We start from the raw sequence: 17,754 nt of genomic DNA on the forward strand, positions 1-17,754 counted from the left end.
CCCCTGAATTGAGACACAGCTGATGTCCATTTTTGATTCATTGGATATGAGGTAAAATATTATAGTTAAAGAATTCAACCTATTTATTTTTCTAGCTGAAGACTCATTGATAGTTTGTATTGTATTTATGATGTATCAGTGAAAGAGAAAAGAGAAGATCTTCATATGTTCATGAAATGAAATGAAATTCCCCAGCCCTGTGTTTCCTGTTGTACTTTTGTTTGTTAGCAACAGGGCATCCAGATCCCACCCATCTTTTTCCATAAACGACTTACTTCCTCTTTTGGTGTGTCATGCCTTGTCCAGCTCTTCCTTTCTCTCTCTCTCTCTGTCTCTCTCACTCACACACACACACACACACACACACACACACACACTCACGCACACACACACACACACACACACACACACACACACACACACACAACTCCCTCTTATAGAAAAAGCGTGAGTTATGTTAAGGGCGTAGATGTGTGTATGTGTGTGGTATTGTTCTTGTGTGATGACCACTTGTGCGGCCAAGGCTTAATTTTTTTTGCTGAGTAACTCTGTGACCAAAACCTGACCTGAGTCTTTTAGTGTGTGTGTGTCTGAGTGTGTGTGTGTGTGTAGACCACTCGCTGAATGGACAGAATGTGTGACTTTAAGTATATTTGGATGATGTCACTGCTCAAATTACTACCAATAAGCAAATGTTAGCATGCTAACCTGCTGATCTTAGATTGTAACAGGATAAACAGTATGTGTGCTAAATGTTAGCAGTTTTGTCATAGCATGTTGAAGATAGCATTAAGCACAAAGCACCATTTTCTCCTGATTTCACGCTTAGGGTGGATGCTCAGATGCTGTATGCTTTGTCACTGCTGTGTTCCTCTTTGTAAGCTGTATGTAGGGTACCTAACAGGCCTCTTGATTAATAAGCTAATAAATACTATATGAAATACTATATAAAACTATATGACTGTTCACATCTTCAGTGACCTCAGGCCACATATTTGATAGCCCATTTGCCATCCTAAGTCAACAGCTAAATCTAGCATTCAGCCACTTCCTAGCTAACATTACGTTAGCTAACATTAAGTTAGCTAGGAATTTACACCTTTCCTATTGTATCGTTTAATACCAAAAAAAACTTACCAGTTTTAGCTTTCAGCTACTTCCTAGCTAATGCGGATACTATCCTGTAAGTGGCTGAATGCTAATGTTAGCTGTTGTCAAACCGTGGCTAATCAACTGGTCCATTGTGGTTACATTAACTGCTTGCATTCGGCACAATTTTAACAAGAAAATGTAGCAATTGTTTTTTCCCTATAGTCATTCATGTGTATGTGTTCAAGTATGAATTAAATACATAATATACTCATGTAGCCTACTATATATTTTCGTCGATACCTACTACCACAATAGCAGCTTAATTCCCCTCTAGGCTCATCCAGTCCAGAAGTCATGGTGTCAAGTGGATAAGAGTGCCAAATAGGTGACGTAAAGTTTGTTTTCTACCTGTCTAGGGATTTAGCAGAGCATTCTGGGTAGGATAATGTCTTTGAGTGTCTTTCCTTTCCTTTCAAAAGCTAATTCATCCTTTTTAGTACTTCCATTAAAGGGTTTGGAGAGGCATGGGGGAAAAGAGGAAGGATATTATAGCAATTTCACAAAACTACTCCTCCAAAGTGCAGTCTCCACCTGCACTGTTGTTTTTCACTGCTCAGACTTTCATGTAGCCTCGAGGGATGAATTACACGAGTAATGACACCCCTGTCTTTGCTCTCTCTCTCTCCGTGCTGCATCCCCTGCTCACTCTGTTTACGTCTGCTTCAACCTCTGTGCCTATCTCCCTTTTGATGTCCCTTTTATCTGCTTCACAAGATTCTCCTATCTTCCACTCAAGTGCTTTCCTCACTATTTTGTCTCTCTGCAACCTCTCCTCCTAAATGTCCTTTCATAACAGCCCCATCTGAATCTACCAATCCAATACAAGTTCATACAGCATGAGACATAAGACACATTTAATGGAAGACAACATAGTAAAGTAATTTAGTTTCAGTACACTGGCTAACCGTTAGTTGACATATATATGAAGATAATCTCCATATACAGTCCATGTGGAAGCTGTGAATGAAGCTGACTTTGAATAAGTTTGTCAGTTGGTGACGGATGGGCTAACACAAAGAGAAATATCACATTACACACTCTCCACAGTGCAAACAATTGGGGGAGGGGGAAGGCACACACACGGGCACACGCACAGACATAAAGGGACACTAATACAGAACTTTACACATTAAAAACATAAATGTGTGAGTTTACATATACTGAAAAGGATATTTAAGACAATTACACAAGCCACAAATATCAAGGGATGTTTAACTCACACAAAATAAAGCTACAGACAAGTGCACACATAACACTTCTCCTAAGTCTTTGATGGCAAAGCCAGACAAATTATTTCATGTCGGCCTATCATCTTTTCCGACAATGCCAGAGAGATGCTCAACTTTATCACATGTGACATGCTCAAATGTCCCTTAAACATGCAAACATAATTAATATTATTATCACAGACAGAGCAGCATCAGAGGTGTGCTTGATTATAATACACTTTGTATCTATTGTAAAAGTAATCATCATTGCGTGAAACCACATGTTCTCAATTTTGCCTTTCTTTTTAGCAGCTTTAAAGAGTTTTACAAAACTTAAATACAAGCCCATAACTCAGTCTGTGTGTGTGTGTGTGTGCGCGCGTGTGTGTTTTGCTAATCAACAGCACCCCCTTGTTGACACAGTTAGTCAGCCTCCAGTAATCACACTAGTTTTATTACAATTCACTTCCTGCTGCTAGTTCAATGTGAAGTTAAATTGTGTATGTCTTTATTCTCTGTTGAGGTGTAACTAAAACATCCTATTCACACATAAAAAACATGCTTATAATTTATATAAATTGAGACTTTTTTTTAGATATATTCCTGTTGTTTTTTTATTGTGTTAAAATGTCATGTCGAACTATCGAAGTTGCATCAGATGATCCAAGTAGTTCTTTAAAATTAATTTTGAAGTATTACAAATTATTAGTGAATTCCCCAATTTGTTTGTTTTAGGTCATGTTTTATTGGCAACACTCACAATGCCTTTCGCCCCACTTAAGGGGGGTTATTTACGCTTTTTTACAATTTAGTTCAGGGAAAATAATTTGAAAATTTTCAGTATTTTCCCTTCAAGATTATGACTTCATACCCGTGGGTTATACAATGATGATGTGCGTATCCGGAACTTTTAAGGGGGAAGACATTAACAGAAGGACAGACCTGCGAAAATGTCAGACGTACCAGATAATGCACCTGAACGTGAGTTTTTAAACTAAACATTTTTTTGAAATCAAAAGATATGTTGACACTTTAGTTTGGGCTTTTTGTAATGTTGTCTTTACTTTAAGGTTGCGAATAAAGGTTTTACTGTTGCTGTTAAGCACGTCTGTTGACAATACTGTAGTTTTACTGCTATGTTCATGTTATCTTTCAGGGTTTTATATCCAGGAAAAATTATTTGACAGCTAAACAATCATCAAATACGCATATGAACTGCTACGGCTGGGGTCTTTTAGATAAAATCACGCGTTATATGAACCATACAGCTTAGTGACGCAGTTATATTTTTTCTTACAGTCGTTAAATAAACGAATTAAGGTCATTGTAGAAATTGCGAGCTTTCGCCTTAATAGCTATGACAAAGACAAAAGGCTTCATAAACCGTACTGAAAGTATTTGTTTTTTGAATTGACACTATACGACTTAAAATTTGCTGTATCATAGCCTTCATTCATGTGCTCCTCGGTTGCTGGGAGTTCTTAAGTTGGCATGTCGTTCCTTCGACAATGGTGTGTTCAGGAGCTTAAATTCGTATTATGGAAACGACATGGACGCAATAAAAAAATGTTTTTAGAAAAATATTTAATTGTTCAGAGCAACCAACTGTTACAACCTGACATATGACAGGTGACAAATGAGCCCAAAAAGGGGAATATGCAATAAGTTTAAAATGATCAAGCCAACGTTTACTTTGGTGCGCGTGTTTCTAAATAATAAGACGTCATTTCTGTCAAATCGGCAAGATTCGGCTACCAAACTTTTCTCCGCCTTTTTAGCTGTTCTTCCGCCTTCAGGGAACCTTCAAGTTTATTTTCCCAGTCGAATCTACTTTTTACGTTTTTTCCGAGCCACATGAATGCATTGATTGTGACAAAGTTATCAGCGTCCAGAAGCAGTGTGTAAAATAACCGTTACTCAATGACATTTCAAGATCACGCAACGAATTTCATCATACTGTTCTGCATTGTGGCCATGTTATGTGTGCGTTACAAAAACCATCAAAGACATTTGACAATTGTATTAACAATATAAGAAAGTATGTATTATTTTTATTTTAATATTTATTCCTCCTCTATTTAGGCCTAAGCTTTATGATATTAAAATGTGATTAAATATTTAGAACCCAAGAGTTCATGTTTGTTTTTTTAAGGCTGTAAGACTCCATCAAATAATGATACATATTGTCCGGACCTTGTGAAAGAGTTTATACACATTTTCCCAAAATTAAACTTGACATAGTTTTATATATTAGTCATTTCTGGCGTCTCTACTGGAATGGTAATAAAAAGCCTTGTTGTAAAGGTTAAAAAATATGTAATGGGCTCTGTTAAGTTTGGGATGATCTAATAAAGCCAAGTCCTTTCAGATTGCCCGGGTACACAGAGTGAGCAAGCCGGGAAGACATCGACATGTCAGGGCTGTCCCAACCAGAAAGTGTGTGCTTCTGGAGCCACCAAGGCCCCCGACCCTGGTAAGAAGACTTTACAACATCTTGACATTATAATAATTTGATGTAAGGCTAAACAGCTCAACAACTCCAAGTGGAATCAGTCGTGAACAACAGTTGTAATCCTGATTAAAATTGTGCAGAAAAGCTTATTATCTTCAGTGGACCCATGTTTTGTTCTCATGAGTTCTCTTGTGCTGCTGCCCATCTCCATGTTTCATCTCCTCCACCTTGTCTCATCTCCAGCCATAGCAGAGATAGGAATCAAGCTGTCAACAGTCAAACACAAGATCCTGGTGTTGTCTGGAAAAGGAGGAGTGGGAAAGAGCACCTTCAGCGCTCACCTGGCTCATGCCCTGGCGAATGACGGCACAAAGGAGGTAATAGTCTGGTTTTGCAACACAAGCCACGAGCCAGGAGTGTGCTCTCATAACGTCTTTGCAGCTAAATGCCACTAGAGGTCACTGCAGGCTTTGTTTAAGTGAGGTTTAAGGTCATAAAGTTCAATATACCTGCAGACCTTGCCGGCTCAAGAAAAATTAACGAGTTTCTAACACTGCAAAAGAGTGTAGAATTAACAAACCTTTGTTTTTTGTCTTTAAGGTCGCCCTTCTGGATGTAGATATCTGTGGCCCATCCATTCCTCGGATCATGGGCTTAGAGGGAGAACAGGTGGGCAGAAATGTTGTGAAGTCATATGATTTGATTTGTTATAGCACAAGCAGCATATAATAGACAATAGTTAGATACCACAAATAAGCACAAAGGATCTAGACCAGTTTGGGATTCTTCTGACATCATTTACTCCCAGTTAGGACATAAACCTTTGACTTCAGGGCACAGCTGTCATCTATTCTCTCTCTCTCTTTCTGCACAGGTTCACCAGAGCGGCTCAGGCTGGTCTCCTGTGGTGAGGCAATTTACACAGAATTACTTAAGTATTTTTAACATTTAATTCTTTTGAGAATTTGCATTTGCATGGTGTCAGTATGACTGCTATACTCAAAGAAAAGAAGAAGTAAATGAAAATTCAAGTGCTTCTAACATCCGTTTTACAAACTGGTAGTTGTATCTAAAACTATTAGATGCAAAAAAAAAATTATATTCTTAATTTTTAATTTTACAACGTCAGATAAAAAATCTCTCTTTTTGGACTTTTAGGGGAAATGACCTTTACCTTTCCATGTAATATATTTCATTTACCGTAAATATAAGACGACCCCCCCTTCAAGACAAATTTTGGAAAAATACTTTTTTAAGACCAAATTTTGTTTTTTATAAAGAAAACAAAATGTTATTTTAAAAGTAATACAAACACATTGAAGCAAACGAGGTTGTTGTTTTTAACACTGTTGAAATAAAATCATGTTTTCAATATCTTTTAGATTAAATTGTCAGATTTAAATTAAATTAAATTAAATCAATTTTATTTTTTATTTAACCCTTATTTTACCAGCTAAGTCCCATTGAGATCAATGATCTAATTTTCAAGGGAGGCCTGGCCAAGACAGCAGCATAAAAGTTACAGACACAACACGTCGACAACAATGAAAACACAGAAGATAGGCTGTACATACATGATTTTCTCTGTTAGCTAAGGCTGTTAGCATCTGTTTGGGCTCGCCGTCTTGGCACTATATCTCTTGGCAGTTGTTTGACGACTCTGCTGCATTGATAACAATTACCTTAAAATTAGCATCATTACTCCGCCTCAGTTGTTGGTTAACTTGGCCGACTTTTGAGCCACTTTGCTTCGGACGATCTCCGTGTCTCTCCATCTTTCATCGTCCTTGCTCTGCAGTTGTGAGCGACGGCTGGCCTCAGTCATAAGGGACCCACTCACTTTACAGCTAAGAGGCACCGTCTGCTGTCGGGAACATATATTTTATATTTAAAAGACCCCAAATGTAAGACGATCCCACTTTTTTAGACGTATTTAAAGGAGAAAAAAACCACCCAATCATCAATAGAAGTGGCTTGGATTTTACTTGCTGGTTACGCATATATAATTAATGTATGTGTGTGTATGTTCCAGTATGTGGAGGACAACCTGGCAGTCATGTCCATCGGCTTCCTGCTCAGTAGCCCTGATGATGCTGTGATCTGGAGAGGACCCAAGAAGAATGGTATTGTGTGTGTATGCGTGTTAATCTGTGTGTGTGTAAAATTGGAGTTTAGTTTTCCTTTGTCATACCACTTTAACCTGTGTGTATTGTTTGTCTAACATCAGGCATGATCAAGCAGTTTCTGAGGGATGTTGACTGGGGTGATCTGGATTACCTCATCGTGGACACGCCCCCTGGCACCTCAGACGAACACCTGTCAATCGTCCAGTACCTAAGCTCCACCCACGTCGACGGAGCTGTCATCATCACAACACCGCAGGTAGCACCAACACACACGCTCAGACAGATGACCTCCCCCTTGTCTGTCACTGCAGTTATTAATATTAATGCATTTACAGCATCTGTTATGGGAAATTCCACCTACAAACGTTGTCTGCGTCTACTTTCGCAAACTGATTTGACTACTGGTTAGCAGTCACTGCATTTCCTGGAATTCATTTCAACCCCCCGTGGAGTTGTTTGTGCAGTAGGTGGGTCTTTATTTATCTCTGCCCGTTGGGACTTTTACTCTCAACATTACTCCTCAAAGAAAGTGAGAATCAAACCCTTGACTCAAGACGCAACTAGCAAAGCTCGACTACTGCTGTGACTGGCTTCAGCCCTGTCCTCCAACGGAATGCTTCACACACATCTATAGGCGGGTGGTTACCACTTGTTTGTGAGAATGGAAGAAAAATCTGAGAAATCGCAGGTGCATTTGGCAGTTAGTCCACATGTTATCACTTAATGCATATTTCCCAGGATGCACTTCACATCTTATGCGGTTAACATTGCGTTCTCCCTAACCTCTCTTTACAGATTCTACTTAAAAATGTAGTGTCTGTAGGTGTGCGACTGGATTGCAGTACGGGAAGTGTTCTGGTTTCTATTTGTAGTACTTTTGTAGTCCAAGCAGTATAAGCAGGCCGCAGCTTAGGCAGAGAACAGTCCGTGTAGAGACCAAAGCAGGTGGAACGTAATCCACCGTAATGTCATCCCGGCTCCCATCAGCGTCATCTGACAACAGTTTAGCTTCTTATTAATCTGTATAAACAAACATCTGCATGCTAACAGCTAACTGTTCTAGCTCAAAAATTTAACTTGAGATAAATTTGCTTGATGCTGTGTCATGAAAGCCGTTCAGAGTTCCCGACTTCCTCGAACGCATCAGCAATGATGGATCCGACCTCCGTTCATCAAACGAGCATTTTAAAAGTAGTTTTCTTCTCCTCTTGAGGACAGACCTGACAAAGCTTCATATTGACATGTTTCTAATATGCATCATGATGTTACTGCAGCAAACTTAAGACCCGGTATTAAAGTGAATCATAAGAAAATCATTTTGGGAGTTCATACCGCTGACGTTAGCCAGAGTGCAGCCTCTGTGTAACTTACTATTTAGAGACAGATGAACGGGCGCTCCTCCGGGAGATTTAATGAACCAAGAAATGACGCCGTTTATTTTTTCAGACAAATCTGGACGGACGAAATTCACTTCACTTTTGATCTGAACACACGGTCGCTTCTCAAGTTGCTAACCGGACTGTAAACAATGCAGGAAGTCTTCGCTGGAAGTCACTTAACGCTGGCTAAACCAGGCATGCCCAACATGTTTAGCGTTGCTCCCAAAGACTACATCATCGTCGGATAATAGCCGATGGGTTCTGAGATTCTGTTTTCTGCTACTGCAAAAGGATTTATAAATGATAAAATGTAAATTCACATGAACCAAAGTAATCTTTCAGCCGTAATCGTGTAGATGTTTCACCGATCTTTTTCAGAATTATTGAAGAAGAAATGCTCACAAGACTTGCAAAATGCATCCAAAAGAGGATGCTGTTGTCATGACCTCATAAAATGGCTATTGTGTGACAGTATTACCCTGTATTAAGTAATTCTCCAGCATATTTAGTTTACACAAAACACAATAAAAGGTTGCAACGCTACAAAAAATACAGAGCAGCTCTGCGGAAGATGAAATAAACCATGTGCATTTAAACGCCCCCTTCCTCTGCTGTTGTTGAGGTTCTATGGTATCTAGGCTGTGCACACTGTCACACATGCTTTGAAGGACTTCTGCTTTGATTGTACGACCGGAACAGTGTGTGTGTGTGTGTGTGTGTGTGTGTGTGTGTGTGTGTGTGTGTGTGTGTGTGTGTGTGTGTGTGTGTGTGTGTGTGTGTGTGTGTGTGTGTGTGTGTGTGTGTGTGTGTGTGTGTGTGTGTGTGTGTGTGTGTGTGTGTGTGTGGTGTGTGTGTGTGGTTAGTTGCAGAGCGTCTCAAGCCGTTGCCTGGAGTTGCAGAAGATTTGACTTGTAAAATCTTTGAATGCAGTTTGAGAACGGAATGATGTAGCTATTTCACTTCAGCCAATCAGGAAACAGCATAAGTTGGCTTAGGCACCCTGTCTCTGGCGCTGAAGTCGGCTCCAGATCCTCTCTTTCCAAACCCTCATAAAGAACCGCTAACAGAAGCTACAATTAACAGCGGTTACTTTAGCAAAGCTATCAGTTGATCAGGAGCAGTGTCTCAACAAAAGTTGTGAATTCTGTGCTCATGTTTTAAAGTTGTCAGTAGTACATGACCAACAGAGACTCTCCGCTCCAGCAGCGTCTAACATTAGAAAGTCTGAGAGGTAATAAATTCACTGTCTCGTCTCCCTCTCTCTCCCGTTAATAATAAACCTGTCACACCGAGCGCCCCCTACAGGCCTGGAGCACTTCCGTTGTGAGGGCTGTGTTTGCAGCATTTTTCTTTTGCATGTGTTTTCTGGGTTTGTGTCTTTTTGACTTTGCATCGTTTCTGTATTTGCAGCGCGTTTGATGTTAATGTATTTGGTTTGGCTTTTTGCAGCAGGTTTTTTCATTTGCAGCGCGTTTCCGTCGTTGAATTTGTTTTGGACTTTTGCTTGTGTTTTTGAATTTACATCGTTTCTGAACTTGCAGCTCGTTTCTTCTAATCGAAATCGTTTTGGCTGTTGCAGCGCGTTTTCCCCAGCCGGCCACCGTACTTTACAGACACGCATACACACACTTTGACATCACTATATATAAAGATACAGACACTAGATTAACCAATACAGTGTTATATGAGACGTATACCCCTTTCCCACCTCAATCTAGCGCTTTTACGTGACTTCAATTGACATTGAAGATCTGCTTATGAATGCTGATTGTCTCTGTTCCCAGTGCCAGTGAAGTATACTCCTGTCGGTCTCTTTTTCTTCTATTCTACGTCACAAATGCGCCAGAGACGGGGTTAGTAAACAGTGCAGATGTTACAGTGGTCAGGTCTTTATTGTATCTATTACTCATTCAGTCTGCGCTTTAAACCCGCTGCTGACAAATTTGGACTAAATTCGAGCGCTGCTCGGACGGAGACGGGCAGAATTTGTAGCTGAGATAAGTTGCAGAAGTTACTGACGGAGCATATCATCGCGCTGGGGATTTGCGTGTCGACGCGGGTTAATTACCCGGCAATAATTACCCGGGGTCTACTGCAGAGTCATTTGACCCGGGTCTGAATGCCGATTGTAACTTTTCCTGTTAAGCAAAAAAGCCGGGTGTTAGCAGGTGTTCATGGGTTTTTTGACCAGTGGGAAAGCGGCTATACAGACTGCTCCAGTAGGCCTACTATGTAGCCCAGACACTGGATATGCACAGGTAAGGGGTATTTTCTCCTGAATTCCACCCAGTGGCAGCCACACTGGAGCTCCTTATTTTGTAAACAGCAGATTGCACATGTGCTACTCTGTCATATCAACTGAATACAGTAAACACATTTCATTCCCGTGCTGCTCCTCACTCACAGTCTGCATGTGAACACATCTCTGCCTGGTCAACAACATGACCTACGCTGCAGTTTTACATCAGGATCAAGTAGAAGCTTACGTAAGAAGTGAGATTTTATCTATGTTTAGCTTTAAGAATGCTAACACATCCACTGACTGTATGCTACAATAGATTGTTATGAGTTATCCCTGTACGCAATGTTTGTTCTCACTGTGACCTTGTTTCGTTTTAGTCGTTGACATGTGCACCTAAACTGTTCTTTTCTGTACTTGTTGATCTTCGGCGGACAAACATTTCCTCATACTTTAATTATGCCAGGGCTCATGAGGTCAGACAGCAGAAGAATCACTTCCTCATTCCTTTTGCTCTCACTTAACCAAAACTAACCACACACGAGCTGGGAAGTACCCAGGCAAAGCATCCAGTCTGCTTGATATCACATCGTTTGTTTTTACACTCCCAAAGTTTCCACACATTTACCCGTGGGACCTGTTTCCCCTCAAGGGAACCATGATAACAGCCGTGAGGGGAAGAGGAAACGGTTTAAGCTAATCCTATCTCTTTCGCTCTTCCCTCTCTCTGTGTCTTTCCATCTCTTCAGGAGGTTTCTTTGCAGGACGTTCGGAAGGAGATCAGATTCTGTCAGAAGGTCAAGCTGCCGATCATCGGAGTGGTGGAGAACATGAGTGGCTTCGTCTGTCCTAAATGCAAGGTCATCTACAGATAGACGTTTGCACACACACTGAAGTTAACAGACGGCCACACACACACACACACACACCTTCACACACTCAATCAAACATGACAATGTGCAAAAACTGTTTTTTTTCAAGATGCATAAAACAACATTTAGAGAGAAGAGTAGAGCTCAGGTTCTTTCTTTCTTTATTTTTGTCTTTATTTACAGGACAGCTGAAGAGAGACAGGATGTGGTCACAGGCGGGAGTAGAACCTGTGATCAGTGCGTTGAGGTTCAAAAAAAGCATTATGGGAAATGCAGTTTTTAGAGCTTGACACGTAACATGACCTAAAGATCAATTATCTCTGCCTCCGCTTCTTTGATTTTGACAAGGTTTAGTTAAAGGGATATTTCAGGGTTTTTTAAAGTGGAGTTGCATGAGCTCCTTATCAATAGTAAATGTACTGCTACAGTAGATGACAGAACGGCCCCTGTTAGGAGAAGGCGTCAGAGTTCCTACCTGGAAGCTAAGCTAAGAACTGCTGCAGACGGGGACAGGAGTACCACGTATGTTAGCCTCTCAAAAGAGTCCTACATATAAACAAACATTTCAATTTAAGTGTATGCTGTATAACGCTTCACATTGACGTCAGACAGCCCTTTCATTCGGCACTTTGTTCTACGTCCCTGTATACCTACGCATGCAGCGCACGGTATCACAACAGCTGTTCGGGTCAGCAGTTTACAATACTATGGAAACAACAGCATGTTTTGTCATAGTTGGGGAAAATGAACACTGGTTTGCGTCGTGAAAATAAGCGCATCTATAAGAGATGTAAAAAACTAGTAAAGTAAAGCAGCTTCAGTTTGTGAGCTAGGAGTGGTTCAAAACGGTTCGTTAAAACTATCTTTACACAATGATTTCATTAGTTACTCACATATTAAAGTTGTAATCTGGAAGATCTCAGTTTCGTTCTCTTTGGCGGCGCCTATGGCAATAAACAGTAGTTGCAGGAGCACACTTCCTAGATATCTAGACATGTTGCATGTGTGACGTCCACTTTTGGCTCCGGTTGTAACTCTTGATTTTCCTCGCTGACGGTCGCTTTCCTCTTTAGACTGTCTGCCTTCATCTGAGCGTCGAGTTTGTGCTCATTTTTGAAGTTGTATCTGTAGTCATCCATATTTTCTTTGTTTGTTCAGCCATAGTAGATTACTGTTTACTCGCAATACATGCAGAGACCGGGAAAAGCAGCCGCTTAGCTCCGCCTACCCTCTCTGGCAGACCAACCACTGCTGGCTGATGGAAAACGCGTCACTAACTCAAATGTCAAAATCAAATTTCATTTGTATAGCGCCAAATCATAACCAGAGTTATCTCGAGACACTTTACAGAAAGAGCAGGTCTAGACCGACTCTTTGTTATGTTATTTAAAGAGAGGCCCAACATGAATCCACCATGAGTAGCACTAAGCAATTCGGCACATTGGCAGAAAAACTTCCTTTTAACAGGCAGAAACCTCGAGCAGAACCAGACTCATGTTGAACATCTGCCTCGACTGGATGGGCCGAAAATGGGATAGAAGGAGATGCAGGATAGAGACAGGCAAAGAGAGCAACAACAACATATGTTCTTGTTACCACAACAACATATGTCCTTGTTACATGAACAACAACAGACACATACTTATGGTTACAATGCCAATAATAGTGGTAGACTAGGGTGAAGATTAGCAAAATAAATAAATAAATAAATTAGCGAGAGAAGCAGAGTAATGATAAAGGCTGAGGTAATCGTAATTGTAACAGTTGAAGTCAACAGGTCTACTTTTAGCATTAGCAGCAACGATAATGATATTATGGGGAAGGCTGATGAACCTTCAAGACAAGGGAGCACAAGAACTCCCGGGAAGATATATGGTTAGTAATGTTAACACAGAGGGAGAGAGGGAGAGAGAGAGAGGGAGAGAGAGAGAGGGAGAGAGGGAGAGGGGGAGAGAGAGGGGGAGAGAGAGGGAGAGGGAGAGGGAGGGGGAGGGAGGGAGGGAGAGAGAGAGAGAGAGGGAGAGAGAGAGAGACTACTCTTAAAAGAAGAGAGGGTGTCTGCCTCCCGGACCTTGACTGGTAGATTGTTCCAGAGGAGGGGGGCCTGGTAATAGAAGGCTCTACCTCCAACACTACTCTTAGAGACTTAAGGTACCACAAGCAGGCCTGCATCCTGGGAGCGCACTAACTGGGCGTCGCTGGTGCTGTTGTCTGTGAAAGTCGCCACAGACACCCAGTCTGTAATACTGCAAATGCAAAGGCTTTCATCAGTGGGCCATAGGCTCAATCACCATTGTGTTACCTCATTCGGTGATAGATAGAGACTTAACAGACATTTATTTACATGAAAATCTAAGAGATTATCACTTTAAATTGCATCAATAAAATCGACTACATTTGAATTTTTATGAGCTCAGTACAGTTGCACAGATCATGTGTAGATTAGGGTCTAAAGAATCTGAAAACACATCCATAACTAAGATTTTTCTCTGTCCTCTCTCTTGTAGGGCACGTCGCAGATCTTCCCTCCCACCACCGGGGGCGCTAAGCGGATGTGCGAGGATTTAAACCTACCCCTCTTAGGAAGGGTGCCTCTGGACCCCAGGATCGCACGAAGCTGTGACGAGGGCAAGTCTTTCCTCAATGAAGTACCTGACTCCCCTGCAACTCGAGCCTACCACAGCATTGTGCAGAGTGAGTGTTTACAGAAGTACGCACGCACACGCCCACGCACAAGCATCTCCAGTGTCCGTTTTGCCACCTTTCATCAAATTTAACGTCGTCATGAAGGTTTTTTTTTCATTCAATTTAAGGAAGTTAGACCCACACACAGACAGGTTTCGGCTTCCAATGAAGTCCCTTATTATTTTGATGACTGGATGTTTTACTTAATGTCCCAATTCTCTTTTAAATGTAATGAAAGAAGAAGTGATCACTTCACAAATGGGAAGCAAAGTCGACTAAAGGGGAAGAGCCGGGGATCGAAATTTAATCACAACAGCATGAGATTAAAGTTGAAGAATCAAATGTGGTTTGTGTATCAGATGATTCACTTCGGGGTTTTGAAGGCAGACAGACGCACGCACACACACACAAACATGTGTATACTGCTATCATCATCTTCACACTCTTCCTCTCCTCTCTCCTCCACCAGAGATTCAGGACTACTGTTCCAACCTGGCGCAGGAGGAGCAGAGCACCTCCTGAACCCGCTCTGATGGTCGGACCAAACCTGTGAGAGGAGACTGATGGTGGAAATGAATAACTACTGAATAAAAGTCACACACAGGAGAGCAGCGACAAACCCTGCCAGGATCAGCTCCACATCTTTACTACGAGTCGTGACAGGCAGCAGGTTTGGGGGGAGCTGGTCTGACCTTACAGCGCAGTGGCTGAATAAAACTTATTACACTGAGCATTTGATTTTCAGATAATGGGGACGAGTTCCACTTTGTAATGAAGTAAATATAGCGCACAAACATAGCTTCAAACCAGCTATGTGGGGATACTCTATATGGCAATTTTAGTACAGTTTTGTAATGCACTTTCTGATCACTGAAGAATAACTACAACTGATTTAAGGCAAATTCAAACGCCGTATTTACAGTTTGTTATTTGATTACAAGACCAAAACCAGCCATCAAAACAACCAGTAGCCGTCAGTAGTCCATAGCCTCTTTATAGCTTAAAGCAACAAGCCCATTGGTTCACGCTGATATTGTAAATCTTTAAAAACATGTCCTGAATATTACCTTGTAATTTTTATTAAACATCCCCGTTCTATGTAAGTGATGCTTTTTGTTGGGGTCTACTTTTAGCAACCGAGTAACACACATTTGGCGTTAAATTGAGCAACCATAGCAGCAGAGAGGTTTGTGTGGCATTGACCAGAGTTGGGTCACACACAAAGTAACGCATGTTGCGTTACCAAAATTTGCGTCTCTTTACTCATGCCGGTGATATTGTCAGGACGGCGCGTAGCCTACTGTACGTCAGCCTTTGCTTGTATCGTCTCTACCGTCGTTGCATAACCTCGTTTATCTGTAACTCTGCAGCCTAATAACAGACGCAGTGTAACCTTTTACAGCTCTTTTTTATGCTAACAATCTGACTGGGCAGAGGCAGACCGTATGAGACACAGCTGTTTTAATGAAAACAACACTGGCTCCACCAGTGTTGTGTTCAGCTGCAGATCCTTCTTTGGATTTAAAGTAGAGCTGTCAAGCAATTATCCTCCCGAGCTGTGTTTACGTTCTGCTGGTATGCAGCTACCTGCCAAGAAGTAGGAGAGAAACAGAAACAGTGCTTAGGGGACTTTCTTTTTTGTGGCTACAAAAGGAAACCGGAAATACGGCTTGTTTTCTTTCCAGCAACGAAGTACTTTTATTAAAAAGTAACGGATTACTTGTGTTACGTTACTTGTTACAACAAAACGGTAATCTGAGTAGGCCTACTCGAACTGATTACTTTGTAACGCTTTACCCCAAACACTGGAATTAACCCATTATAAACCGCACTGCACTGTTCATCATAACAAAGAAACATGGCTGTCAGTGGCATGATAATTTGTTTGTGATTGTTTTTGGGAACAATGGAGCTCTACAGCACAGGGGAACCAGATTTATCCTTTAACGAGAACTGAGCAGTGCCAGAGACACAGGCGACCAGCCCACATGTCAGGAGGACTTTTAAATTAGAGTTTCATTGTATGAGACAGGTGAGGCTCATGTGGTGCATATTAAGATACTGAATATACAGTTAGTTAAGTTTATAAAAAGGCTTTCACCATACGTGCTGTAGTCAGGGATTTGGTTTTAGGGAAGTTAAATCTCTGATCATGTAATAGATCAAGCAGTAGTGACACTTTGTAACCCTTTAACTGGTTTGAATTGCGTTTTACGATCCACAGGCTCTCTCTGTCGTCATGCGTACAAATGATTCACTGTTAACACGGACAAAGTCGAAGGGTGCTACCATCAATGGGATTTAAACTTTGTTGATCAGGTCCTCCGAATGAAAAGTGTAACATTTCAAGTTGATTTTGTTCATTAATTGATTGTAATCATTCCAAGTTTGAAAGAGGACACTGTAGGTAGAGCTTAACTCTCAATCCATGCAAATCAGGGATGCTATAGGGCACAGAGATATCTTTTGAAGTCCTACCAAAGCAACGCGTCAGTTGTGATCTATAGGACCTTCACAGTGTTTCATAAGTTCTTATTACGCAGCTGTGTTAAATACTTGATTCTGACTGGTTAATCACGGCATTCCGAGGTCTGTTATTTCTCGATAGCAGACTATGAAGAACAGACCGTTGCTCGGGATTCAGCTCCAATCAGCTAGGTTAGCTCATTTTAAGAAGGTTAGAGATAACCGTAGCTATGGACGCAGCTCTCAATGTGAGTGTGACAGACTATAATGATTTTTAACTTAATAAAACAATTTCCAAATCAATATATTGTGTCAAATAATTGATTATGTGAGTAAAAAGCTGTGTAATAAGCCGGTTCATGTATAGTGAGCAGGTTATCGCAGAATGGAACCCCGACAGGGTGAGCAGGATCACGCTGAAGGGGTTCCCTTACATGAAAGCGAATGGTAACATTTTAGTCGCCTAGAGATGGCTTGGTCATCATTCCATTGTACCAAAAGACACTTGACGCAGTCTGCTGTTCATTTCTTATGGTCTGCACATTAAGTTATTCGCTAGCCAAAATTAGCAACCCAAGTCGGACCCCACCCCATAACTTTAAAAATATTTCATACATAGTAAATACACTGGAAATGTTTTAAATAAATTTTTTTTTTAAAAGGTACTGGATCCTTTTATCTGTTTATAATTCACAGATTACTTGAGGAGACCGGTCTCTAATGATAAAAACCTCACTTTACGTACACATTTATAATGATTCCGGCTATGACGGCAGTTTTAGACCTATAAACAGTTTCATAAGGTCTGTACTGCCAAGTCTTGTTAGAGTGTTTTACGTATGTGTGTGCGTGTTACAGGGTCCTCATTTTTACTTTGCCATATAGTCATAGTTCCTACAGGGTTCACTAAAAAACACATGTGAAACTGCATCTGTATCCTGCCAACAGACAAACAACAGCAGCCAGAGCCACACAGACGGTTCATTTCTCACCTATTTTAGGATGTGTGATATCTGTTTGTGTAAGTATGACTCAAATCACTAGTATGTATTCCCCCCTTTTAGACCATTTTCATTAATTACCACATCCTTAAACTTAATTGACATTATGGTGAGTCAGATCAGAAGGATTTGTCTCACAATGAAGACGACAAGAAACATCAAGGACCTTAGATG

At 41.0% G+C, this 17,754-nt stretch overlaps 1 protein-coding gene across 1 annotated transcript; it reads left to right on the top strand.

Annotated features, from left to right (window-relative positions):
* Positions 1-3,297: 3,297 nt before the first annotated feature.
* nubp1 (nucleotide binding protein 1 (MinD homolog, E. coli)) lies at positions 3,298-16,869 on the top strand. The gene is made up of 10 exons (XM_069675910.1): positions 3,298-3,341; positions 4,729-4,833; positions 5,056-5,189; positions 5,413-5,481; positions 5,687-5,719; positions 6,845-6,935; positions 7,040-7,194; positions 11,306-11,416; positions 13,936-14,122; positions 14,583-16,869. The coding sequence occupies exons 1-10, from the start codon at positions 3,311-3,313 to the stop codon at positions 14,633-14,635; spliced, it is 969 nt and encodes a 322-aa protein (XP_069532011.1). The 5' UTR covers positions 3,298-3,310; the 3' UTR covers positions 14,636-16,869.
* Positions 16,870-17,754: the final 885 nt, after the last annotated feature.

This window comes from Semicossyphus pulcher, unplaced genomic scaffold (assembly GCF_022749685.1).
Source record: "Semicossyphus pulcher isolate SPU_LCO1_2020_fin unplaced genomic scaffold, fSemPul1.0.p SCAF_25, whole genome shotgun sequence".
In the NCBI taxonomy this organism is placed as follows: domain Eukaryota; kingdom Metazoa; phylum Chordata; class Actinopteri; order Labriformes; family Labridae; genus Semicossyphus; species Semicossyphus pulcher.

What these genes read in the sequence shown, in the direction of transcription:
- nubp1 (XM_069675910.1), top strand. Translation starts at nt 3,311, where the DNA reads ATGTCAGACGTACCAGATAATGCACCTGAAC. An exon ending in ACCAGATAATGCACCTGAAC is followed by an intron (nt 3,342 to 4,728) that starts GTGAGTTTTTAA and finishes AAGTCCTTTCAG; the next exon opens with ATTGCCCGGGTACACAGAGT. An exon ending in TCGTCTGTCCTAAATGCAAG is followed by an intron (nt 11,417 to 13,935) that starts GTCATCTACAGA and finishes TCTCTCTTGTAG; the next exon opens with GGCACGTCGCAGATCTTCCC.